Genomic DNA, 27,441 nt, shown 5'->3' with positions numbered 1-27,441 from the left:
ATTTATAAATTAATAGATTTTGCCAAATTGCCCTCCTGAAAAAGATTCTATTAGAGTATTTCCCTCCAACAAAGTGTGAGAGTACTCATTTCTCCATGAACCAGTCAACAATATCATCAAATTTCTAAATTTTGACAAACTCATATCTAAAACACGGTAAAACATAGTTGTTTGATTTGCTTTTCTTTCAATTGAGCATCTTTTCATATCTTTATCAATCATTTGTATTTCTTTTCTGTCAACAAATCCATTCATGTCTTTGGCACATTTTTCTATTGAATTGTTTATTCTTTATTAATAATGTATAAGAGTTTTTAGAGTATTACAAATTAGTTGTTTGACATACTGTGCTTATGGAGTTTGCTTTTTGTTTGTTTTTTACTTTACTAAAGTTTTAAATGTTTGTGTAATCAATTTCTGAATCTTTCCCTGTGGCGGAGAACATAAGTTGGTCACAGGCAGTTGAGTTCTGAAAAGCCGTTAGTAAGGTTCTGTGGCACTCTGGGTACCCTGGCTCACCTCCTAGAGTGTCTTCCCCCTGCCCCACAGAACCTCTCACTTGAGGAACTTCCTGCTGGGGTGTCATATTTCAACATTCAAAGAAAGAAGCTGCCTGAAGTGTCTATATTTAGAGTATGACTCCCCAGTGGGAACAGCTGGATGTCTGGGGACTAACTTCTGCATACTTTGTCCCTGAGTTCTGGAATTATTCTGAGGGGCTTGTATGGGTGGTACAGTGAAACTGTAACAGAAGGCGGGCAATAAATAGGCCTCTTTCTTCTGGCGACTGCTTGAGATCCTGTAAACTGCTTTTGTGAGGGAAAAATGACATGGATCTCAGGAGTGTTGCAGTGATTTACAGATACCCACAGACCCTCACCATTATCTCCACCGGAAGATGTTGAACACTAGCCGCTGCTAGGGTGACAGCACACGGATGACAGATACCGGAGATATCGCACCGGCATAATGATTAAATGAAAAGTCCACCTGCTAAGCCTCATTTCCATCAGTGGGATAGCAGTTAATCCTTTCCAGGGTGTGTTGAGACTGATTTGATCACATGCTTTTGTAAAATCCTAATAAAACTCTTTGAATGGACAACAGGTTAATCTGGGAAGTCACTAGTTTTCAGGAACTGGGTTCATCACGAGCTGGGTCTTCACTCAATCATTCAGGAGTCATTCATGAAGAAGTTCTCAGACACTTGACACAAGATCATAAGTTCAGCCAGAACTTAAAAAGTTTGAAAGCACCTTCGGAAAATTGCCAAGATTAGAAAACGGCATGTCTTTCCAAAGATTAATTTATAGATCATATCGAAAATATGTTGGTTTAGGAAAGTTTAGTATTTAAAATGTTAGTGATTACTAGTCGATTTTGAAAGCTGTGAAATCGTTTATAGCAACTAGAAAACATTTTTTAATATGGCGCAAAAATAATGTAAGTGAATGAATCTTGTTATTTTTAAGATCTCATTTTTAATGTCAAATGAAATGGCTTGACTGAATTTTCGGCTTACGAAAACAGTGAATGTAACATTAAAAGAAAAAAAAGTTGCATAAAAATAAAGTTAAGCCTCTCCTTGCACTCTCTGCTTCCTTTTCTAACATCCCTTCCCTAAGCCCATTTTGGTGCGGAAAGGTATCCGATGGGGAGCATCGGTCTTACAGTGTAAAAAAGAGAAGATTTCTCAAAAAAGCTTCAGAAAAGATCGGAGCCAAGGTTTGGGTGTGGGTAGGAGATGTAGACTTCTTTGGTAAACAGAGAAGAGCACACCCCAATTGCAGGGCGGTGAGGCCACTTGTGGGCTCTCCAGCTGGAGAAGACAGGGCTGAGTGAAAGAGAGGTGCGCGCTGAGGCCCAGCGCAGAGACACGTGAAGGGGGAGTTCTGCGTGCGGAGTTGATAGAACGTCCTGTCGAACTCCCCTCCAGCCCATGGGTGGGAGTGAAGGCGAGCTCGTTGGTGACGCGAGGCCCTCACGTGACCCGGAGCTGCAGAGCGACGCAGCCTTCGGTGCAGTCGTCACTCCTGTCTGGGTACCAGCTCCCCGCTGCCCTGCGCACGGCGGGCTGGCATCGGGCCCGGGGAAAGCCGAGCAGGTAAGGGCCCGGGGCCGCGCGGAGACCAGGACGGCAGCCGCCCGCCAGCTCTGGTAGCGGTTCCGGGACTAGGGGACAAAGCAGGCTCAAGTTCCAGGAGCCTTTGCTCTCATTATCCCGAGCTCCCCTCCCCCTGTCTAGTGCAGGGGAACCGTGGGCTTTGACAGGGCGGCTAGTGGGGGAGTGTCCCAAGAGGAAAATACAAAGATTGTGATGTCCCTTCCTCCCTGACTCTAATCACTGACTGCATACATCCGCTCAGCTTCCTGCTTATTTCAGTGGAAGGGACACGCCACAGTGGCGTTCGCAGAGAAAATGGTGGGTCTTAGTGACTGGACGGCAGGATTGGTGGGGGTGACATATCAGAATGTTGAGAGGGACGTTTTGATAACTGGGTTCTTGAATCCAGACAGGCTAGTATTGGAATCTGTATCCTGGGTCCAAGCACTCAGTGTCTTTACTCATGGTGTGGCACAGTTTGTGGGGAGGCGAGGGGAGCAGGCAAAGAGAAAATTGTACAAGATCCGTGGAGGTTAATGCGAGCATAAGCACTGTCTGTAAACCACCCAAGTTCTATGTGCATTCTATTATGACAGGAATTTAGGCACCACTGTCTGGTTGGGATATGGGATAGGGCTAGCTAGGTGACTTTCCCTAAACTGTGTTTGCTTACCAAGCTTAGGATTCTTAACTTAAATTGTATGTTGAAGACCAATAAAGATAGCAAACTTTTCTATGGATGCTTTTATTTGCATTTTAGATAATACTGAGAAGATACAAATTGTATTAAAAAACATTATTTATTTTTATTGTTTTAGAGAGGGGATCTTTGTGGGGGAGGGATAGTGATTTTGCAGAAGCAAAATCTTCTCCCACATCTTGTCGCTTCTACTGCTGGAGACTCCTACAGATGAATTTAAGGGGAAGTAGATGGTAATAGACTATGATTCTAGAGCAGTGGTCACCAACCTTTTTGGCACCAGAGGCTGGTGGACCTATGAGAATCTAATGCCGGATGATCTGAGGTGGAGCTGAGGTGGTGATGCTAGTGCTGGGGAATGGCTGCAAATACAGATGAATCTTTGTCCCCTGGGCGCTAACCTACTGCTGTGAGGCTGGGTTCCTAAAAGGTCACGGACCTGTACAAGTCCACGGCCCCGAGAGCTGGGGACTCCTGTTCTACAGTATGGGAACTGTGAGGCTCCATCTCTTTATCCCATAGCTTTTCAGATATCCCACCAGTATAAGCATCTTGGTGAAATAAATTATGGATTTTGGGGAGAAGCCCTAGAATCCTACAGGAGGTTTTAAAATATTTTGCCTTTGTCACTACGCATTTATTTTTCCTGCCTCCCTTTTCCATCTTGCCCATTTCAGTGCTGGGAAGCCTCAGGTTCTACCTGCCAGAGAATGTGCCTCTAAATCCAGTAAGGCAGGTATTGGGACCAGTGCCTCAGACGGTGAGATGTCACAAGCACTCAACATTCACCTTCCTCTTTTTCTCTGTTCCTTAGTCTTACCGTACACCTACAGTAGGACTGTTTACCACTAGAAGCAAGGGAAAGGGGGAGACTGGCTTGGAACCATAGAGGTTGGTGTGAAAGTAAGCAGTGCTGGGGGATGACAACAGATGGTAGGAACAGAAGGTGGCTGAGACTTGAGAGGGTCTCAGTAGAGGGTACTTCTATCTTTTCTACACTCTGCCAGATTTCCACAGTGTTGCCGCACCCCATACTGATTTCAGTGCAGGAAGCAGTAGGAATATTGGGGTAAGAGTGGGCTGGAGTATGACTGAAAAGAGAAGACTTGAGGAGGGGAGGAGCCATGAGATGGGACACAGTAGCAAATGACCTTGACTCTGGCAAAGCAAGTACTGGGGTCAGGGATCAGGGTGCTTGTCTGTTCTATGAAGGACTCAGTCTCTATTATCTCCTGTTTGTTTACTTTTGTATAGATCTGCCTGCATGTCTGCTGCAGGGTTTGAGATGACTGCAAGCAAAAAAACAAGGAGGAAATTGCCTCTGATCAGTATAGACTGGTAAGAAGATGGAGACTGCCTGGGTAGACCTCTAGGGTGAGTTGGTGGAGGCCAGTGTGTATCCAATAGGACCACTGTCTATTCTAGAGGATCTTTAACTTCTTCCTTTCCCAGCCACCTTTCCCACCATCCCTGTCACTTACTCCACACTCTCATCTTTATTTTGGTACAGGGAGTGGGGTGAACTGAGGAGGATGAAGCTGTAGTTTACCAATGATATGCCTGGCATATCCAGAGCAAAATCTCCACTTCTATCTGTCCTTCTATCTGTCTGTCTGTCTGTCTGTCTCTAGGTCTATAGATCTCATGGGTTTATAGATCTACTCTAATGTGTATCATCAGTCAAGAAAAGGAAAGAGGCAGGAACCACCTTGGATCAATACAGGTTGGTATGAGAGTGGGGAACTGTGGGAATGGTGGCCAGAGAAGGTCCAGTAAAAATCAAGATCTGAGGGCTTCTCAGTCTCTCCTATTCATAGTCATCCCCCACCCCCACTATCTTTTCTGCTACTCATTTAGCGTAAGGAAATGTGTATGGAAGTACCTTGGGAGAAAATGATTGGATACTGAGAAAAATGGGGAGGAGATAAAATAAAATGGATATAGAGAGAGTTTGCTAATGATCCTCTTCTCCCACCAAGCACAACATTTTTATATTTTCCTGGTCCTTCTGTGTATCTATCTGTATGGTGCACAGAATTAGAAGATACATTTTAGTCCATTTCCTTCCTCCACTTCTAGGTCCACCTCCAGTGGCAGCTGTAGTGACCTTTGAGTGGCTGAAGACCAGCACCCTCACAAGCTTACATCCAGACCTAACACTCTCTTTCTCCAGCCCAACTGAGCCCTCCTACCTTATTTGTGCTTTCAACAGGGGTGATTACATGGGTCGCATTCAGGAAGTAGGCTGGGTGACTGCAGGACTGATGATCTGGGTTGGTACCTGCTACTACATTTACAGATTAACCAAGGGAAGAGTTCAGAGTGTGAGGAGACCTGCCAACAATGGGTCTAGAGTCAAGATGGAGACCATGGCTGGGGTACAGAACCAGACCTTGGCCATCAGCGAAACCATGGCTGAGACAGAGATTGAAACTAGACCCAAGGCCAAGACTGAAGAAGAAACTGGAACAAGTGGAGCTGGAGCCGAAGTAGAGACTAAGGCCACAGCTAGAGCCAGACCCAAAGCTAGCTCTCAGGCCAAGGCAATGGCTGGGGCAGAGGCAGAGGCCCAATCTGAAGTCAAAACAGTGGTTGTGACAGAAGCAGTGACTCTGGCTGAAGTCAAAGTCAAAGCCAAGGAAGTGACCATGAAAGAGGCAGTGACTCAAACTGACTCTGAGGCTTGCAGAGTAGTCAAGAAAGAGGCAGTGACCCAGACCAAGGCTAAAGCTTGGAGACTGATTGCCAGGGCAGGGATCAAGAAAGAGGCAATGACTCAGACCAAAGTGGAAGCTTGTATATTGACTGAAAAAGAGCCAGAGATGAACAGAGCACTGGTGGCACAGAATGAGACCTTGGCAGTGACCAAAGAAGTAGCCAAGATAAGTGCCATAAACAAGACTGAAATTGTGTCAGAGACCAAAGCAAAAACCCTGGAAGAGACTGTGAATGTGGCCAAGACTCAGTCTGAGACCAGGCCTCATGCCACAATTGATGCTAAGGGAAATCTTACCACCATGCCCAGGGCAGAAGCTGGAGTGGATATGAGGTCTTGTGCACTTTCTCAGGCTGTGACCAAGATCCAGGTTGCTGACATGTCTCATGCTGGGGTTGAAGCTAAGGGAAATCATAAAACTGTGTCTAGGGCAATGTCTGAGGCAGACATAAGGGCTTTTGCCCAGCCTCAGATTGTAACCAAGGCCCAGGCTGAGACCCTGTCTAAGGAAAGGATTAATTCTGGGGGTCATACCAATGCCATCTGTAAGGCAGGGGTGGGGACAGGTATAAGAACTTCTACACATCCTCAGACTGCGGCCAAGCAATGGCCTGAAGCAACTTCTGGTGCCAGGGTTGATGACAAAGGAAATACCAATGTCATGACATCTAGGGCAATGACTGGAGTTGACATGAAGGCTGTTGCTCAGCCTGAGACTGTGCCTGATGCCAGAGTTAAGGGTAGAGGCAACTCCAATGTCATGTCTAAAACAGGGACCAAGGCAAACTTGAGAGACAATTCCCAGGTCGAGCTCTTGCCTGATTCCAGGGTTAAAACCAGAGATAATCCCAATGCCATGTCTAAGGTGGGGGCAGGGACAGATATGTTGTCCTATACACAGCTTCAGCCTATGGCCAGTGTCCAGACTGATGCTTTGCCTGATTTCAGGATTAAGGCTAAGGGCAATGCCAACACCATGGCTAAGGAAGGGGCTGGGACAGACACAAAGGCACAGTCTCAGACTTCTGCCAAGAGCCAGGTTGAGGTCTTACCTAGTACTAGAGTTAAGGCTAGGGGCAAAGCCAAAGGCAAGTGTAAGGCAGATGTTGGGACAGATGTAAAAGCTTGTGCACAGCCTCAGGCTGGGGCCAAGACCCAAGCTGATGCTTTGTGTGATTCCAGGGTTGATGCCAGAGGAGATCCTAATGCCATTTCTAGGGCAGTGGCTAAGGCAGAACTGAGGGCCTGTGATCAGCCTCAGGCTATGACCAGTGCCCAGAATGAATCCTTGTCTGGTGCCCAGAAAAAGGTCCGAGGCAATCCCAATGCTGTGTCTAAGGCAGAGACTGGAGCAGATATAATGGGCTCTTCTCAGCCTCAGGCTGTGGCCAATTTCCAAGGCGAAGCTTTGCCTGGTGTCAGGAATAAGGTCAAGGGCAATCCCAATGTTTTGTCTAAGTCCGGGGCTTGGCCAGATGCAACAGTCTCTGCCCAGCCTCAGGTTATGGCCAGTTCTCAGGGTGAGGCCTTGCCTGATACCAAGAATAAGGTCAAGGGCAATCTCAATGCTGTGTCTAAGGCAGAGGCCAAGGCAGATGCAATGGGTTCTGCCCAACCGCAGGCTATGTCTAACTGCCAAGGTGAAGGTTTGCCTGGGACCAAGAACAAGGCCAATACTGTGTCTAAAGCAAGAGCTGTGCCAGATACAATGGGTTCTTTTCCGTCCCAAGCTATGACCAGTTCTCAGGGCGAGGCCTTGCCTGGTGCCAGGAATATGGTCAGGGACAATCCCAATGCTGTGTCTAAGGCAGAGGCCAGGACAGATGCAACAGGCTCTGCACAGCCTCAGGCTGTGTCTGATTCCCAAGGTGAAGCCTTGCTTGGTGTCAGGAATAAGGTCAAGGGCAATCCCAATACTGTGTCTAAGTCCGGAGCTGGGCCAGATGCAATGGTCTCTGCCCAGCCTCACGCTGTGGTCAATTCCCAGGATGAGGCCTTGCCTGAAACCAAGAATGAGGTCAAGGGCAATCTCAATGCTGTGCCTAAGGCAAGGGCTGAGCCAGATACAATCGGTTCTTTTCAGACCCAGGCTATGACCAGTTCTCAGGGTGAGGCCTTGCTTGGTTCCAGGAATAAGGTCAGAGACAATCCCAATGCTGTGTGTAAGGCAGAAGGCAGGGCAGATGCAAAAGGCTCTGCTCAGCCCCAGGCTGTGTCTGATTCCCAAGGTGAAGCCTTGCTTGGTGCCAGGAATAAGGTCAGGGACAATCCCAATGCTGTGTCCAAGTCAGAGGCTGGAGCAGATACAACAGGCTCTGCTCAGCCCCAGGTTTTGGACAGTTCTCAGAGTGAGACCTTACTTGGTGCCAGGAGTAAGGTCAGGGGCAATCCCAATGCTGAGTCTAAGGTAGAGGCAAGGATAGATAAAATGGGCTTTTGCCAGCTTCGGTCCATGGCCCATTCCCAGAGTAAGACCTTGTTTGGTGCAACAGACAAGGCTGTACCCAAGTCTGAGGTGGAAGCCACAGAGAAAGTTGATGTCTGTGAAAATCTCAAAACTAAGGTCATTCCCACTTCTGAGAGTGAGGTTGGGGAAGGCACTCAGGCCTGTGGAAAGACTCAGCCTGAGGTTCCTGACTATCACTGGAGGGGAATTGGTTTTGAAGATTGGATTGCTTCTGAGCGATGGATCAAATTTAGGTTTCAGGCCAGAGATGGATACTGGGAGAATAGCATGTCCTGGGCTGAGGATGAGATTGAAGCCAGTATTGAGTCCTGGAGTGGGCCTAGTGATAAGTCTGGTATTAGATCCTGGCCTGGGGCAGAGAATGAAGTTGATATTGGATCCTGGGCTGGAGCTGGGGACCAGGCCAGTGCAGAGCTCTGGGCTGAGGACAAGGCCAGTGGAGGGTCCTGGACCGGGGCTGAAAACCAGGTCAGTGGGGCGTCTTGGGCTGGCACTAGGAACCAGGCTATTGGGGAACTCTGGACTGGAGATCAGGCCAGTGAGGGTTTCTGGTCTGGGGGTCAGACCAGTGGAGTGTCCTGGGCTGAGAAAGAGGTCATTGTAGGGTCCTGGACTGTGGCTGAGAGCCACACCAATGAAGGGTGCTGGACTGAGGCTGAAGAAAAGATCAGTGGAAGATCTCTAGATGTGGCTGGTAATCAGACTAATGGAGGGTCCTGGACTGAGGCTAACGTTGGGAATGAGGCTAGTACTGAGTACTGGGCTGCGGCTCTGGATCAGGCTAGTGGAGAGTCCTGGTTTGGGACTGAAGATTCACTTGGTGATGGATCTAATCCTAGATTTGATCATCAGGCCAATGAAAATGTGTCCTGGGCTGGAGCTGGTGGCCAAGGTAGTGGAGGGTCTAGGCTGGATTCTGAGGACCAGTCTAGTGGAAGATCCTGGGCTGACACTACAGACCAAGCAAATGGAATGTCTGGGCTGGGGTCTGTGGACAAGTCCAGTGGTGGGTCTTGGGCTAGGGCTGGGAACCAGGCCAGTGGAAGATTCTTGGTTGGGGCTGTGGACCAGGTTATTGAGGGGTCCTGGCTTGGGACTGGTGATCAGTCTGGTGGTGGGTCCAAGTCTATATCGGAGGATCAGGTCAGTGAAGAAGGGTCTTTGGCTGGGGTGGGTAGTCAGGCTGGTGGAGGATCCAGGTTGGGGCCTGAGGACCAGTCTAGTGACAGATCCTGGCCTGACTTTGGAGACCAAGCCAGTGGAGGATTCTTGGTTGAAACTATGGACAAGACCAAAGGAGGGTCTTGGGCTGGACCTGGAGATCAGGCTGGTGGTAAGGCAAAGCCTAGATTTGAGGATCAGGCCAGTAGAAGAGGATCCTGGCTTGACAATGAGGGGCAGGCTGGTGGAGAGTCTAGGCTAGGGCCCAGAGACCAATCCATTGGAGATTCTTGGGCTAGCACTGAGGACCAGGCCAGTGGAGGGTCCGTGCTGGGGCCTGAAGATCAGTCCAATGTATGGTTCTGTGCTTGCAATGGAAGTCAGGCCAATGCAAGAGTGTTTTGGGGTGGGGTTGGTAGCCAGGCCATTGGAGGGTATAGTCCAGAGTCCACAGACCAGTTCAGTGGTGGGTCCTGGGCTAGCACTGGGTGTCAGGCCAGTGGAAGGTCCTGGGTTGAGACTGAGGATCAGGCAGGTAGTTGTTCCAAATTTGGATTTGAGGATCAGGCCAGTGGAAGAAGCTCTCGGGCTGGTGCTGGAGATCAAGCGAGTGGAAAATCCTGGGCTGGGCCTAGGCTGGTGCCTGAGAACCAAGCAAGAGGAGGGTCTTGGGCTAGGACTCAGGACCAGGCCAGTGGAAGGTCCCAGGTCAGTGCTGGGATGGAGGCCAATGAAGGATACTGGTTTGGAGTTGAGAGTGAGACTAATACAGAGTACTGGTTCTGGAGAAGGGAAGAAGCTGGTATTGTGTCCAAGCCTGGAGCTAAAAATGAACCCAGTATTGAATCCAGATCAGGGGCTGAGGAAGAGGGCATCATTAGTTCCAGTTTTGGGGCTGAGGACAAGACCATAATTGGATCCTGGATCAGATCTGAAGAGAAGGCTTATGTGGATTCCTGTGTGGGGGCTGAGGCTGGAGCTGAGGCCAGGAAAGAATCTTGGCTCTGGGATGGAGATGCAACCACTACAGGGTCTAGACTTGGGGCAGGGGAAGACCCTGGCATGGGGTCCTGGACTTTGGCTGAAGATATAGATGAGTATGAGCTGAGTAGAGTGTCCAGCCCTGATATTGAAGAGATCAGTTTAAGGTCCTTGTTTTGGGCTGAAAGTGAGAACAGTAACGAATACAGATCCAAGAGTGAGAAAAATGTCAGTTTTGAGTGTGGGACTGGAGACAAGGCCAGCACCAAGGATAAACTTGAGGCGGCTGACGGAGTCGATGTACAGTCTTATTTCTGGGATGCTAATGAAAACAGAAGTGAAGACAAATCTGCACCTAAGATTAAAGCCAAAAAGTCATCTGAGTCAAGAGGCACATATCCATCCATGGTTCCTGGGGCAGGAATGGGGTCATGGGCGGGAGCCATGATCTGGACGGAAATGAAATTTCCATACCAAAATGAGTCCTGCTTACTACCTGAAGATGAGCTCAGAAAGCAGATCAGGTCTGAGGAGAAAACTCAGCCCTGGTCCTGCCATTGTAAACGCAAAGCTAATATGGATCCACGAGAGCTTGAGAAACTCATTTGCATGATTGAGATGACTGAAGATCCTTCTATTCATGAAATAGCCAATAATGCGCTATATAACAGTCCTGATTATTCATTTTCCCACGAAGTCATTCGCAATGCAGGTAGAATCTCAATTATTGAAAGCTTGCTCAATAATCCCCACCCCAGTGTTAGGCAGAAGGCTTTAAATGCACTAAATAACATCTCAGTGGCTGCTGAAAATCATAGGAAGGTTAAAACATACTTAAACCAAGTATGTGAAGACACTGTCACCTATCCTCTGAATTCAAATGTACAGCTGGCTGGACTAAGATTGATAAAGCACTTAACTATTATTAGTGAATATCAGCATATGGTTACAAATTATATTTCAGAATTTCTTCGTTTGTTAACTGTGGGAAGTGGAGAAACTAAAGACCATATTTTGGGAATGCTCTTGAATTTCTCTAAAAATCCCTCTATGACAAAAGACTTGCTCATAGCTAATGCACCAACATCACTGATTAATATCTTTAGCAAGAAAGAGACAAAAGAGAATATTCTTAATGCTCTTTCACTATTTGAAAATATAAATTACCATTTTAAAAGAAGAGCAAAAGTATTTACCCAGGATAAGTTCAGTAAAAATTCCCTTTATTTCATATTCCAACGACCTAAAGCATGTGCCAAGAAACTTCGAGTCTTAGCAGCAGAATACAATGACCCTGAGGTGAAAGAAAGAGTTGAGTTATTATTAAGTAAACTCTGATTAGTTGTATGTTTCCAAACAAAGCTGAGTAATGTTTTGGTTTTGCATCCTAGGGGTAATACACTCTGTAAATTGTATTATAACTTTGAGACTGATGTTACTTCTGTTGGTTGAGAGCTGGACTATTTTATGAACACCAAATGAATTCAAACTTGTACTGAAATTACATGTGTTGATTTTTACCTTGTCTGGGTTGAGATATTTTTAGTATGCTTCATGAGCAGACACTAAACTGATTCTTCATAATTAAGGTAATCTTTGGTCCTTTGTGTGGACTTATGTTTATACATTTGAGATTTTATTTTTGTCATCAATAAAGTTGTGTTTTAAGCAGAAAAAAAGACACATCTTTGTCCTTGAGTCTGTGATCTATTTGGAATGACAAGATGTATGGAAACAAAAAGATACTAACAATACCAGGAGCCTCTGATCATGGCCAGACCCCATCAGGGGAAGAGCTTCTGCAGGTGACAATGCTCAGAGAAAGTTTTACAGAGGAGGGACACTCAAATAAGCTGGGTTTGAAGGATGGGATAAAAACAAAACAGAGGGCATAGGAGGAAGAAAGAGTGGTGGGAAGAAAGGCATGGAAGTGAGAATCCTGCTCCAGAGAGGAGGTCGACCTGCCTAGAGTGCAAAGTGTAAGAAGGAGAGTGATGGAAAATACAGTCCAGCAGTTGGGGTGAGTCCCATTCCTGGAGAGGATCCCTGATTGCTAAACTGTGGTTTCTGCATATTACTCCATCCACCCCTGGAAGACACCAAAGCCTGTCATGACCACAGGAATGACAGGATGAAAGGAAAACGATGTGGTCAATTTGTGTGCAGGATGGGTCAGAGTTGGAGAGGGGACAGGAGTGGCCACTGGAAATTGGAATACCAGTTAGGAAGTTCCACCATAGTCCAGATACGAGATGATGAAAATCTGTGAAATTTCACTGCTGATCATGGCAATGGTAAGGGAAGGAAGAAAAACCCTTCGAATGAAGAAGTCTTGGAATCTATTCTGGGGGCATACAGAGAGGGACAATTTTATTTTAGAGTCCTGGGGGTATTTGATAGGAAAACATCCTCTTTCTTGGCTAGCTCTGGTATCTATGTAAGTGAATATGTTCGTTCCTATCTTGAAATAAGAAACTATAATAGAAGGAAGAATAATTTTTAGTGCTACTATCAGATTTCTTTTATAAGGTTGGTTGGGCCAGGACCTTTACGTACCATCAAGAGGGGCTGTTGTCATCCATACTGGAGAAGATCCACCTCTTTCCAGAGTATGGTGAGGGTGTGAGGGGAGGAGCACTCTCAAACTGTGCTGGTGGAAGCATACATTGGTACAAGGTTCATTTGGTCACATGGTTTAGAGGCCTTCAAGATGTGCATGCTCTCTGACCTAGTAATTCTACTTGTAGAGATTTACCCTTAGGTAATAGTCAAATAATTGGATCGTACAAGGCTTCGCACTGTTTTAAAGAGTGAAAAGTGGTGAATGACCCAAATGTCTCAAAATAGGCGCTTGACTAAACAAATTAGGATATGTCTACACATTGAAACATTATGCAGCTCTTGAAAATGTTGATGGGCATTTATAATTATTTACTTGGAGAAAATTCAGCATAGAATCTTAAGTGGGGAAAATAGGCTACAAAAGCACATATACTTTTTAAATGAAGAAAAGCATATATTTAAATTATCTCTGTAAAAACTCTGATGTATATTCTGAAAATGTTAATAGCTTCTTATGGATGTTAGCTTAATGGGTGATTTTATCCATTTTTAAGTCATCTGTATTTTCTGACTTCTATATAACAAACCAGGATTTTTTTGCATATTTTACCAAAAGGAATGGATGGATTTAGGTTAAGCAGGCCTGTCAATAGCATTTCAGAGATCTAGAGAAAAATATAAATGGAGGCTCACATATTTATGTCTAAATATTTGGAAGGTATAAATTAAAAATTTAAATAAACATTTAAATTAAGCTGTAAATGGAAGTATAAATATTTGAAAATTTAAATCTTATCAATCGTTTTAAAAGTAAAACTGCAGTCAAATGTTCTGTTCTTTAAAGGCTTAGACTCCTAACTCTCGTCAATTATCTTGTAAATGCTTTAGCTAAGTAACAAGGTAAAGGAAAAAGTCCAAATGCCTCTAAACAAACTTTTTTTTTTCAAAAAGCAAATCAAAGAATACTCCTCACTCATGGAGAACTAACCTACATCTAGAACAGAGCACTATGCTTGTACTGATGTTGGCCCACCCTCTAAGAAAAACCACTGCAGTCACATATAAAGGAGCTTCAAAAGAAAAAAAAAATGGAAAACTGTCCTCAATTCTAGCATCCAATGGCCACCAACTTTCTAATGGAAAAAAATGATATCACACTTGTGGTGGATTGTGCAATCTGCTGCCTTAATCCTCCCTCGGGAATAAAGAGCTTATTATTTCAGTTGCTAGGAATGCTGCCAGCAGATAGACCTCAGCTGTCAGCCCTCTTCAGGAATTGCCTCTGCAGGAGAACCACTTCCTCCAAGATTATACCTCATTCCTGAGGTACTTCACATGAAATGACAAATCGACATGGCCTTTTTGCCCCAAATGGGATACCTTAATTTCTCCCTCTGTCCAATCCTGCTTCCTTCTTTTCCCTTCTGCAGGTTTTGATTCCAAGAGCATTCCCTAATGAAAGCCCTTCATGTTGAACTCTGTCTCTGACTCTGCTCTCCAGGAAGCCAGCCTACAACAGTTAGTATGAAAAGCAGTTCAGGAAAGCATACATTGTGATGACATTTTGGAGATGGATCACCTGCTGCCCAGCTGGCAATGAAGACCCCATCACTGGTGGTAGGTGGAATAGATAGGCACCTGGAAAAGGTGGCAGAGGAATTGCTATAGCTTTCACCGATGGTGAACTGGGATGACACTGATGGAAGGGAATGCATTAACTGGTGCCATGTAGCAGACCTGTGGGAAATAAATAAAAGGAAGGCCAGAAAATCGGGTTGCTATTGCTAAGATTGATTGACCTCTAGAAAAAAATAATAAAAAGCTGAATTAAATCAACCAACAATTAAAAACTATGTGAGAATGCCAGAGGGCTTCATTCATAGGCAGAGGGTAGAGAAATCTGAGGACCAGGCCCAGGACTTATTGGAAGCAAGCTTCAAAGAAAGCTAAAATCCCAACTAAGACAAGTTTATTTGTCTATTTAGGGAGGAATGGGACCTTGACACATGGGATGAGGACATCGTGATTGATATCCCTAAAAATCTCGTATCCTCAGGTTTCCCTGAACCCCTTGAGCATTCAGAAGTGGTATCCCACTCTTTTCTATGAAGGGCTGGCGCCTCACCTTGCTTGAACATGCAGAACCCTTCTGTAAGATAATGTATGTTTCCCTCAGAATCTATCCCCACCTCCCATTCTGGCCATTGGGCCTTTATCTAGGGTTATGTCCTCGCTGGGGATGTGCTAGGCCTGAGAAAGAAAGAAAGGGAATACTCCAAGAAAGATCTGTAGGACCTAGCCAGCATGTACTAGCAGGTGCTGAAGGAGTAAGCATAGGACTGAATTCTGAGGGCCTTGATCAGGGGAGCTAGAATATAAAATTAAATAAAGTAGAATTAATTGATTTGAGAGTTCTCTTTTAAGATACAGGGTTTAGCACCCTGGGAAAGACCCCAGGAAATCATGTGAACTCACTACTAGAACGACTCCTCTAAGTATGGAAAAAAACTATGGCCCACACTGAGTGAGGTATAAATGCTGAAGCTGCCATAGCAGATGGTGGTAGAAGGAATTAAAGACTCACAAAAGTGGGAATGATAAAATAAATTTATAATATAAGCCAGAAAACCCTTCAGATGACTATATTCTTCAGGAAGACCCAAAGGGCATACCATTTGCTAAAGCTATAAGGAATGCACTGGTGAGAGGGGCACTAGCATCACTAAGAAGTTCAGTGGTAGCTAGCTTTTACAGGCCAGGGCTCAGATTAGAAGAGAACGTTACAGGATGTGAATCACTGATAGAAACAGTGATGGCTCTGAAACAATAGAGGCCCGATGACTGCACTTAACTGACAGAAGTCAGGTGAATATGAATACCATAATGCACTACAGGGAGGCCTGACCTCAGAGAGCTGTAGAGATGGTTAATAGAACACAGTGCCCCTGGTGAATAGATGGTTAAGAGGTAGTTAATCGAACATAGGTAGTCAATATAACACAGTGCCATAGCGAAAACTGGCAGCCTACAATCTGTACTGAATCCGTACAATCAAAAGAAATAAAAAATGGTCAGGAGTCTGAGGGAAGGTGCCTCAAAAAAAATCATAATCCCTTACTCATCTTTTGACCCTAAGTCAATTTTTGACCCAGAGTTTACTGTTTGAAGAAGAGAGGCCGGGTGCCCAGGAAGAAGAATCTTACAACACATTCATAGTAATGATTCCTCCAGTCTTTCTATTTACTTGAGTAACTGTGTGCTGGGGAAAGAGGAATACACAAACATCTTGAGGGTTGATGGACACCAGTTATGAGTTGATGTTGATACCTAAAGACTTAAAATGTCATCACGTCCCCCTTGTTAGAATAGGGGCAGATGAGAGCCCAATATTAAATAGGCTCCTGGTCTTTGTTGAGTTCACAGTGGCTCCGCTGCGTCTACAGAACCATTCAGTGGTTATTTTCCACTGATCTCTGAATATATAATGTGAAAAGACATTTTGATGGTTGGTACAAGCCCCATATTGGTTCCTTGGCCTGTGGAGTCAGAGCTATTTGTAAATAAGAAAGGCAAGTGGAAGCTTCTGAAACCACCCTCCCCTTCCTTGGCCAGGATAATAAATGAAAACATAATAGCATGTTAGGGATGATGACAGAATTTAGTGCCATCGTTAAAGACCTAAAGAATGCTAGGATGTGGTCCTCATCATATCTCCATTTAATGCACCAGTTTGGGCCCCTGCAAAATGTAGACAGCCTGGTAGATGACAGTAGACTACTGCAAACTCAACCAAATAGTGACATAAGTGTAGTTGCCATGTCACATACACTATCTTTGCTAGAGAAGAATGACATGGCCTTATGTACCTAGTAATCAGCTATTGATTTGGAAAATGTGTTTTTTTCTATCCCTATCAGAATAGAATATTTTAAAGGTTCACATTTACATAGTGTACATTTATCGTTTTTTCTCAAGGCTCTACTAACTCTCCTGCCCTCTGTCATAATATAGTCTGAAGAGATCTGGATCATCTGAATATAATACTATTCTGCTATGTTGATTACATCATGCTAATTGGACCAAGATGAATAAAAAGTTGCTAGCACATTAGAGGCTTTGGTAAGACATATGCACTCCAGAGGATGGGAGATAAACCCTACAAAGATCCAGGGGCTGGCTACATTAAGTCCAGTTTTAAGGGGTTGAATGATCTGGAGCATGCCAAGGGATTCCCTCCAAAGTAAAAGGAAGATTATTACATTTTTTTCATCTTTCCCACTAAGAAAGAAGCTCAACATTTGGTTGGCTTCATTGAGTTCTGGGAGCAATACATTTCACATCTGGAATTACTGTTTCAACCCATACTGAGTAACTCAAAAAGCTGTCAGCTTTGAGTAGGACCTAGAGCAAGAAAAGGCCCTAGGCTATGGTTTCAAGCAGTCTTGCCACTTGGCCCATACAATAAATAGACTCTAAGGTATTAGAGGTATTGTGCTGGCAAAAGATGCCATGTCGAGTTTTTGGTAAGCCCCAATGAGAAAGTCACAATTTAGTCCAGAACTTAAGTTTCTGGAGCAAAACTATGTCACATACAGTGGAGAATTATATACCTTTTAAAAATGACTCCTGATATGCTACTGTATTCTGGTAGAGATGGAATGCATGGTCATAAAACATCAAGTGACCATACATTCAGAACTGCCCATTGTGACATGAATTCTGTTAGATCCATCAAGGTATAAGAGTGGGCAGGCTTAACAACAAGATGGAAGTTCTACTCACAGGATCAGGCACAAGCAGGACTGAAGGGCACAAGCATCTACACAATTGGCTAGAGCAGATCCTCCACGATATCCACCATTGTAGCACTAGCACTTTTTATTCACCTTACATCTGTGGCCTTATGGGTGATCTCTTTTGGCAAACTGACTCATAATGAAAACCCAAGCATTGTTCATAGACCAGTGAGCTTGGTATGTGGGTATCAGAATGTGTAGTAACTCCAGTCCAATGTTGTGTATAACTGCCTGGCCCTCTTGCCCCTACTTGAGTTAGCTTTGAAGTTTTATCCTATCTTCAGAATTCCCTACAAGTTATGCTGAGGCATTCCATTGATAGTGCACTGAAATTTGATTTCTCTCTCTTTTCATTCCTACTTCTTTTTTCCCTTTCTTTCCATAAGTATTGATCCCAAGAATACTCCCTAATAAACCTCCTATACTCTTAATCTTGTCCCAGAATCTGCTTTCTGAGGAATCCAATCTGTGACAATGCTTTATACACGTTACATCTGTCTGCCTGCCTGCCTGCCTGCCTCCTGCCCGCCCACCTGCCCACCTGCCCGTCTATCAATCTATTACCTATCTATCTATCTATCTATCTATCTATCTATCTATCTATCTATCTATCATCTATCTATCTATCTATGTATCTATATCTATCTATCTATCATCTATCTATCATCTATCTACCTATCTACCTACCTATCTGTATTAAAATCAAGAGTAATATGAATTGTTCAATATTGTGAAATGTTCTTTAGCCTCCATATACAACCATTGCAAATTTTTATTACCTCTGGAACCACAAACTAGCAAATAAAGACAAGCAAGAAAAAGAACATTACTGGGAAATGATGGTTTGTTAAGAAAAATACCTGTTGCATTCATGTATCTGGGAAGAAAGCTCTGACAAGTCAGCTTGTTTTTTTTTTTTTTCACTCTTCAGATCTTCCCTACAGTCTGAAATAATGTCTGCCTCCATGTCTGCAGTGGCACAATACACAAATCTTCATGGCATTTTTGACACAGTTGCCTTTAGTTTAGAGGATACAGGGAAACAGATATGGAGAAGCATTTTCCTGGAGCCTGATTAGTATTAGTCAAAGTGCAGATGTTTAGGGTTAAGAGTTGTGCTGTGCCAACAATGAGCACCAGATGCCATGTGGCACAGGCACCCATGTGTTCTTTAATAAGTGTGTGTGTGTGTGTGTGTGTGAGTGTGTGTGATATGCAGGACCTTTCAAAGCATGGGGTTTAGGAGGGACCTCATACCCAGTTCCAAGGACAGTACTGAGGCTAGGATAGAAGTAGATAACATTCCTAAATGTTTTGGAGAGTTAATTGGTCTTATAGCTAGTTCTGGGTCTGACTGTGGCCCCAGATCCCCAGATTCTAATATTGTAGCAGACTCAGTTCTCAGGGGTTGGTTTAAGGTTTTGGGTACAATTGCCTTGCAGAGTCATGCATATATAAGGAATAATTTAATATCAGTTTTCGAAGATGCAAATGCAGTCCCTCTTCTTGGGCAAAAAGGCCCATTTCTGGGAAACAATGAATTGATGGGCCCTGAAGGCAGTGTAGTGTAGGGGAAAGAGTACAATCTAAAGTAAGGAGTGAAAGAGGAAGGGTATTAGCATTTCTCTTCCCTCTTCTATATTTCAAACATGAAGGAGCAGATTTGGAAGGGGAAGAAAATGAATCTGGTTTGAATTCTTTGAATTTGAGGTGTCTGTGGGACTTCCAAGAGGAGATGCTCAGTGTCCTTTTGAAAAAGTATGGATCTAGAGCTCAGAAGAAAGATTTGACTAAAGCTATGTATTATAGTTGATAACTGAAACCAGAGAGTGAGTCACATAGCCCCAGCAAGGGATACAGATTGAAAAATTGAGGACAGAATGTTGAAGAAGCTCAATGTGTAGGACTTTGGCAGGGAGGAGTACAGAACTGAAATGAAGGGTACAGCCTACCATCAATATTACAACACATATCTTTGTGCATTCTCCCCTCCCTTTAAAAATAATTGTAGTCAAGTACACAAAACATTTACCATCTTCACCATTTTTAAATGTAAAGTTCATTGACATTAAGTAGATTCAAATTGTTCATCACTACTATCCATCTCCAGAACTATTTCAATCTTCTCAAACTGAAATTTTGTACCTAAACAGTAACTGCCTAGTATTCCCTCCCCTCAGTCCCTGGCAACCACCATTCTACTTTCTGTTTCTATGAATTTATGACTCTTGGTACCTCATATAAGTGAAATTATACAATATTTGTCCTTTTGTGACTAGCATATTTCATTTAGCATGGTGTATTAATCTGCTTGGGCTCTAGAACAAAATGCCACAGACTGTGTGGCTTAAAGAACAGAAATTTATTTTCTCACTGTTCTGGAAACTGGAAAGTCTAAGATTAGGTGTCAATAAATTTGGTTTCTGTGATAGCTCCCTTCTATGGCCTCACATGGTCTTTCCTTGGTGTGTGCACATGGAGAAAGAGTGAGTGAGCTTTCTTGTGTCTTTTCTTATAAGAACATAATCCTATTAGATCAGGCATCCACCCTTATGACATCATTTAGCCTTCATTACTTCCTTTGAAGCCCCATCTGCAAATACAGGCATATATGGTGGATAAAGGTTTCAACATACATTTTGGGGGCACACACTCAGTCCATAACTGTCCTCAAGTTTTTGAACATTCTTTACACAGAATTGGAGTCGTATTCTATGTTCAGTTTCAGAACCTGTTTTCTTAAAAATGTAATTTTCTTAGTACCAACAGACTTACAGCAACAGCAACAAAAATCCACCAGAACTTTGCTTCATCCTTCTTCACTCCAGATTTCTGCTCCTCAGAGACAGTCACTTTCAAACTTCTTAAATCTTTCTTATGGTACCACCTATATATTTCTAGATAATCTATTTATGCTTTTATTTCTTAATTTTTAGTTTTTGTACATCTGTTAGGACTTCCTACAATGGAAGGATTCAATTACCTCTCACTCCATATACAACTAGAGTTCTCCCACATTCTCCCAATATATTTTGTATTTTATTAAATCGATATTTGTTGTTTATATTATGTCTATGTAAATATTCATGGTTTAACCATGAGAAAGAGAAAGAGTAGTAAAAAGCACAGATTCTGCTACTGTACAGCTTGGCTTCAAATTTTGTTTTTGTTGCTTAATAGCTGTATGATCTTGGGCAAATTTCTTTATTTCTCTGTGCCTTATTTTCCCCATATTTAGAATGGGAATATCAATAATACCTATTTCATAGGATAGCTGTGATGATTAAAAGATTAAACACTCAGAGTAGTACTTGGGACATAATAATTGGCTTATATTATATATTATTGTTATTTCCTTTATACTTTTTTGTTCGTCCTTCAGTTCTGTCTGTTTTTGCTTCATGTATTTTGGAGTTTTACCATTTGGTGCATATACGTTTATAATTGTATATCTTCTTGATGGATTGAAACTTTCATCATTATAAATGGCTCTTCTTTGTTTCTAACAACAATTCTTGTCTCAAAGATTAATTTTTTTGACATTAGTTTAACAATTCCAGGTTCCTTTTGGTTACTGTTTGCATGGTATATCTTTTTTTATCCTTTTATTTTAAGCCTATTTGTGTCTTTGAATACGAATGCTTTTTGTAGACAACATATGGTTGGATCATATTTTTAAAATTCATTCTGCCAATCTCTGTCTTTAAATGGAGTGTTTAGTTCATATATATGCAATCACTGATAAGGTAGGATTTACCTCTGCTATTTTGCTGTTTGTTTTCTATATGTCTTATGTCTTTTTTGTTCTTGTATTCCAACATTATTGCCTTCTTTTATGTTAAATATTTCCTAGTGTACCATTTTCATTCCCTTGTCATTTCTTCTACTAATCTTAAAATGTATTTTCTTGGTGGTTGCCCTGGGGATTACAGTTAACAACTTAACTTATAAAAATCAAGTTCTGCTTAATAACAACTTAATTTCAAATCTTTGCTCCTAATAGCTCCATTTCCTCCCCTTTGCATTACTATTACACAAATCACATCTTTATACATTGTATGTACATAAAATTGGTTTATTCATTTTGCTTTATGAAATTGCCTTTTAAATCAGAAAAAGTTACATGCATTTTAATTTTTTGTTGAGAGCTAGACATTTTAGATAATATATTGTAGCAATCTTGGATACTGATCCTCTTCCCAGTGGTCATTGTTGTTATTTTCTTGATTATTTGTTTGTTGATGTGGTGGGATGAGTTCCGTGAAGTCTATTTCCCCCCATAGTTTATACCTCTGGTGCTCCAGCTCATATCGTTTCCTCTTGTTTTTATCTTTCAGCCTGGCTACCTAGGTTTTGCTCTTGGCTTAGCATAAGTCACTTATTGGCCAAATGTTATGCTTAAGTGTCCTTAGCCAATTACATATTTACCCCTTACCATTGGATATGTGTATAGCTTGGAGGCTGCTCTCACATTTCAGTGAGTTACATATTTTGCTCCTCCCCCATTCAGCCAGGGACTAGAAGCTTAGAGGTTCCTTCTCTGATTGCTTCTGAAAGGGCATAGCCTTGGGCATTCACACATTCTTACATACTGCCAAGGGTGACTGTGATTTTATTTTTAATCTTGGCTTTCTAGGATTCACCCCTGGGTCAGAGTAGCTTATGATTCAGTCAGTGCTTGGTCAGAGGCTGTGTTTAAGCTCCCTGTGCCAGTGAGGCTTTTGTCCTTTGTTTATGGGTTTGTACATAGCTTGAGGTAATCCCTTCAAATTTATTCCGTGACTTTCTCCGATAATCTTAAATGGATGAGGCATAGCATATACACAGTTTTCTTGATCTCCACAAATTTACATGATCCAAGGAAGGCTTTTATTGGTTGTCTCTTTTTCTGATTATCTCTAATAAACTTGTGACTGCTCTGACATTTTTCTTATATTAATGCTACTAGCCTTCTCTTAATTATTCTCCATCAAAATCTCCATTGTTTTCAACAGTGCCTATAGGCATGGCATTTTCTTCTACTTTTCCAAATTAGGTCAGTCTTCTTAGGCAGAGCTGCAGAATTCTTCATCCTTATCCTGCCTTTTCTCCTGGGAAATCCCCCAAACAACTGCAGCAGAACTGAAAAGAGGGACCTACTTTTACCTGAGCGACACTCTTGCTCTATAAGATGGTGCTTGGAAGGGGCGGCAGCTTCTGATCTTATTGGCTTGCTCCTCCTGGAATAGAAAAAAAATATATACATATTTTTATATATAAATAAATAATCAAGAAAAAAATATATATATATAAAATCAAGAATATATATATATATATATATTTGAAGAAATAACACTGAAAGTTATAAGTTTACAGGTTTAAGTGGATCAATGAATATCAAACATGATAAACTCAAAGAAAACCGTACCTAGTTACAGCTTATCAAACTTCTGAAACCAAAAGTAAGGAAAAAAAAAACAAAACCTTGATAGTAGCTAGAGGAAAACAACACATTACCTATAGGAGAATAACCGTGGTTTACTTATCACAAACAATGAAGGCCAGAAGACAGTGGATCAACATCTTTAAAATGTTGAAAGAAAAGAATAGCAATCCATATTCTATATTCAGCAAAAATACCCTTCAGGAATGCAGATGAAATACAAACGTTCTCAGATGAAGGAAAACCAAGAGAATTTGTTGTCAGCAAACATGCTTTCCAAGAAATGATAAGGAAGTTCTTCCGGTTAAAGAGAAATAATATCAGAAGGAATCTGGAATTCAGGAATGAAGAAGAAGCAACAGAAACTGTGAATATCTGGTTAAATATAAAATACTTTCTTTTCTGTTTTTTTAAAAAACAAATAATATTGTATTAGTTTCCTATTGCTGCTGCAACAAATTACTATAAACACAATGGCTTAAAACAAGATAAATTTATTGTTTTACAGTTTTGGAAGTCAGAATCTAAAATGGGTTGACAGAGCTGTGTTCCCTCTGAATGCTCTAGTGGAGAATCCATTTCCTTGCCTTTTCTAGCTTTTAGAGGCTGCCTGCATTCCTTGGCCCATCACCCATGTTACTCCAACCTCTGATTCTATTGTCACATCTTCTTTAACTCTTCTGCTTCTTGCTTTCCCTTATAAGGACCCTAGTGGTTACACTGAGCCCATCTGGCCAATCTGGGATAATCTCCCTATCTCAATATTCTTAACTTAATCACAATTGCAAAGTCTCTTTTGCCATATAAGGTGACATAATCACAGGTTCCAATATGTAGACTTCTTTGAGGGGTCATTATTCTTCCTACCACAACAATCATCAAGGAATCAATAATTTTTACATAATTTAAAGTGTTCTAGAGCATAGGAAAGTGTAAATATATCCAATTAATTCTATAAGTTTTCATAAGATTTATACCAAGATAAGAATAGAACTAAAAAAAGTAAATCAGAGATCAATCTGACATAAATATAGATGCAAAAATCCAAAACAAAATATTAGTAAATTTAATTTAACACTGTAGTAAAATAATAGAATAGCAATAATAGTTCCTATTTTTTTCTGTAATATCTTTGTTATGTTGGCATCAATGTTATGGAGGCTATGCATGGGCTCAACACTCCACTCACCAAGGCCGATCTTGTATTAACACTGCTGAGTACCCTACCTGACAACAAAATAAGATGATGACGAACCATTCAATTCAATAAGGCTTTTTTTTCCATAAGGCTGTTTTTTGATTGATACCCTGAAGGTATCAATCATTCCCATGATGGTAAGATCATTATATAGAACACATTTTGTCATGGTGAGAACAGAATTTTTTCTGTTCTCACCATGAAATAAATATATATTCCAGGCACACATTTACCTTCTTTGCTCGTAATAATTCTCTCAGTGCCACCATCTATTGAATTACAGAATGCTTTGATTATTATCAGGATATCTTACATAACATTGTCTCTGACCAAGGAACTCACTTAATAGTAGATGAAATACAATAATGGAGCCGTATTTTTTACTTACTCCATCATATAGAGGCAGCTTGCCTGATAGAAAAGTAAATGTTTACTGAAGGCTTAGTTATGGGATCAGCTGTTTCAGGTTGCGAGTGCTATACTATGAGAAAACAATAGCTACTTTGAAACCAGTGACCAAAATATGGTGCTATTTCCCTCATAGTGAAGATACACAGGTCTGAGAATGCAGGGATGGAGAAGGTATAATTAATTGGTATAATTATTATACCAATTAACCTGATAAAGAATTTTTTTGTCTCCATAATTTTTGGCTCAGCAGGTTTGAAGTTTCTATTTTTCCAAGTAACAAATGCTTCCACCAAGGAATAAAGCCATAGGAAACTGCATTTTAGTCTCCTCATGCTATTGAACTGACAGGCAGAGAAAGAGATTACTGTAAAAGCTGGAGTGATTGAGTCCTGTTACCAAGGGGGGAAATAGGGTTGTTGTTATACAGTAAGAACAAGGAGAATTACACTTGGAGCCCAGGGATAATCACTGGGGCACCTCTTAGTACTCATTTCCCCATATGTCCTGGTCAGTGGGAAAGTGCAGAAATCTAATAAATACAGCACTGAAGGTTAGGGTCACTACATCAGAGAAAAAACTTTGATCAGCTGAAGGGAATATGAAATAGGTGGTGAAGGAATGAAGTCATGATTATTGACTTTGGCTTCATGACCAGCCACAGAGGGGAACTGTAGCAGCTAGGTATATCTTTGTTGATAATTTATAATTTTTCTTTCCTTTATCTGATATATGAAAAATACTGGAGATGGTTGTTATAAATTAGGTTTCAGAAGAAGAATATAAATTAGCATTTCTCCATGACAGTACAGTGGCCGATGGGACTTTTTGTCCCTGCCTTCCTGTTGGAAATGAGAGTTTCTTCATTGGAATAAAGGCCACGAATGGTTGTTGAATGACAAAAGGTGAGCACTGTGTTGGTTATCCTTTATGTTGCTCCACCTCCTGATCAACTCTCTGTTCTCCTCTGTCCTGTTCTTTGCCCTGGGAGGCTGATATTGAGGATTGTATCCCTGGTTGGAGTCTCTTTGGATTTGGCCAGTTTGGAATGTACCGATAGAACTTTGGACAGCCATGATTTGGGCTGTTTCATTGACAATGACTGACAATAAATAAATATAAATATAAATATAAATATAAATATAAATAAATATAAAATACAAATATAAATAAAAATATTGGCAGTGATGGGCTAAGACTTTAACTTCTGTCTCCTTCATGGCTCTGCTCTCACCAGGCTCCAGTAATACTATTTCTTCCTTTTGACTTTTTAGGCCTGGGGTAACAGCTTCCCGCTATTACTAGTCTTCGGGTGCCTCAGAATCCTCTGTTTGGTCTCTCAACCTTGCTTATACCTTTTTGAGCAGTCGCTATATTCAAGTTTTTTAAACAAGCTGAGTTGGGTTATTTTTCCTGCTGGGACTCTAATTGCTAAAGATGTAAGCCCAGAACTATTGCAGCTATTTTGGTTCCATCAGAGTGGCCAGCCTGAGAATGAAGCTTATATGTAAGGAAGGACGTAACAGAGAATCGTAGAAAAAAATGAAGCCAAAATTTTAATCATAGTACTTGAAGTAAGAAATATTCTAGATACAACTTATTGGAGTAAGAATAGGTGGATACTTTGGTAATATGGTATAAAAATATATAAATTTCTAACAAGAAGCTCTTCATGTTTGAAGGACAAACACTAGAAGCATTCCCATAAAAATCAGGAAAAAGACAAGAATGCCAGTTTTTCCATAATTTTTTAACATTGTTCTGAAGGTACTATTTAATGCAATTATCCAAGAGAAAGAAATGTGGTATTAATATTGGAAAGGAGGAGGCAAGGTTATCTAAGAGAATCAACCAAGAACTATTAGAAACTTTAAGAACACATATAGAAACTAGTTATACAATCAATATGCAAAAAACAATCACTTTCATATATAAAAACAAAAAAAACAGGAAATTTAATATGAAGAATATTTGCTACAGTAGCCATAGGAAGAGATAAGCTAGTTAAGTATTAATTTAACAAAAAATCTGCAAGCCATATTTATTCATTCAACAAAAGCATTGATAACCTACAGTGTTCCAGGCAATGTCTGAGGAGTTATTTTTTTTTTTTAATTTAGAAATACTGAGGAGAAAATTAATGAAGACAAATAACTAGAAACAAATGGGTTCTTGGATGGAAATATACTATTTTTCTCCAGCTTTGCTGAGATATAATTGACATATAACATTGTGTAAATTTAAAGTGTACAATGTGATGATTTGATGCACATGTATATTATGAAATGATTATTGCAATAGGATTAGTTAACACATCCATCATATCACATAATTAACATTTTTGTTATAGTTATTGTGGTGACAACACTTAAGATCTACTCTTTTAGCAACTTTTAAGTATTCAATACAATACTGTTAACTATAGCCGCCATTATGTACATTAGATCCCCAGAACTACTTATTCATCTTATAACTGGAAGTTTTTACACTTTGACCAGTCTCTCTCTATTTCTGATTATATATGTGTGTATATATTATATATAAATGTTATATATTATATATAAACATTTTATATATAATATATATTTATATAAGCATTTTATATAAAACATATTTATATATATAAACATTTTTAGAATCTATTCATCTCTCAATAGACACTTAGGTTGTTTCCATGTCTTGGCTATTGTAAGTAATGCTGCAGTTAACATGAGGGTGCATGTATCTTTCTGAATTAGTGTTTTCATTTCCTTCAGATGTATACCCAGAAGTAGAATTTCTGGATCATATGGTAGTTCTATTTTTAATCTTTTGAGGAACCTCCATTCTATTTCAATAGTGGGTGATACCAATTTAAAACCCACCAATAGTGCACAAGGGTTCCCTTTTCTCCACATCACTGTCAATACTTGTTCTCTCTTGTCTT

General features: G+C 41.4%; 1 protein-coding gene across 3 annotated transcripts; it reads left to right on the top strand.

Moving 5' to 3' along the window:
• The first annotated feature begins 1,995 nt into the window (after positions 1-1,995).
• Positions 1,996-11,800, top strand: ARMCX4 (armadillo repeat containing, X-linked 4). 3 transcript variants are annotated; one of them, XM_011383799.2, is made up of 3 exons: positions 1,996-2,104; positions 4,059-4,142; positions 4,884-11,800. In XM_011383799.2, the coding sequence occupies exon 3, from the start codon at positions 5,027-5,029 to the stop codon at positions 11,465-11,467; it is 6,441 nt and encodes a 2,146-aa protein (XP_011382101.1). In that variant the 5' UTR covers positions 1,996-2,104; positions 4,059-4,142; positions 4,884-5,026; the 3' UTR covers positions 11,468-11,800. The 3 variants fall into 3 exon arrangements, with proteins under 3 accessions (XP_011382101.1, XP_023381020.1, XP_023381021.1); XM_023525252.1 differs by having other exon boundaries at positions 4,059-4,178; XM_023525253.1 differs by lacking the exon at positions 1,996-2,104 and adding an exon at positions 3,479-3,564.
• Positions 11,801-27,441: the final 15,641 nt, after the last annotated feature.

This window comes from Pteropus vampyrus, unplaced genomic scaffold (assembly GCF_000151845.1).
Source record: "Pteropus vampyrus isolate Shadow unplaced genomic scaffold, Pvam_2.0 Scaffold543, whole genome shotgun sequence".
Classification (NCBI taxonomy): domain Eukaryota; kingdom Metazoa; phylum Chordata; class Mammalia; order Chiroptera; family Pteropodidae; genus Pteropus; species Pteropus vampyrus.
This window is presented reverse-complemented; position numbering and strand designations above follow the sequence as displayed.

Coding starts and splice junctions, on each gene's coding strand:
- ARMCX4 (XM_011383799.2), top strand. CDS start 5,027: ATGGGTCGCATTCAGGAAGTAGGCTGGGTGACTGCAGGACTGATGATC.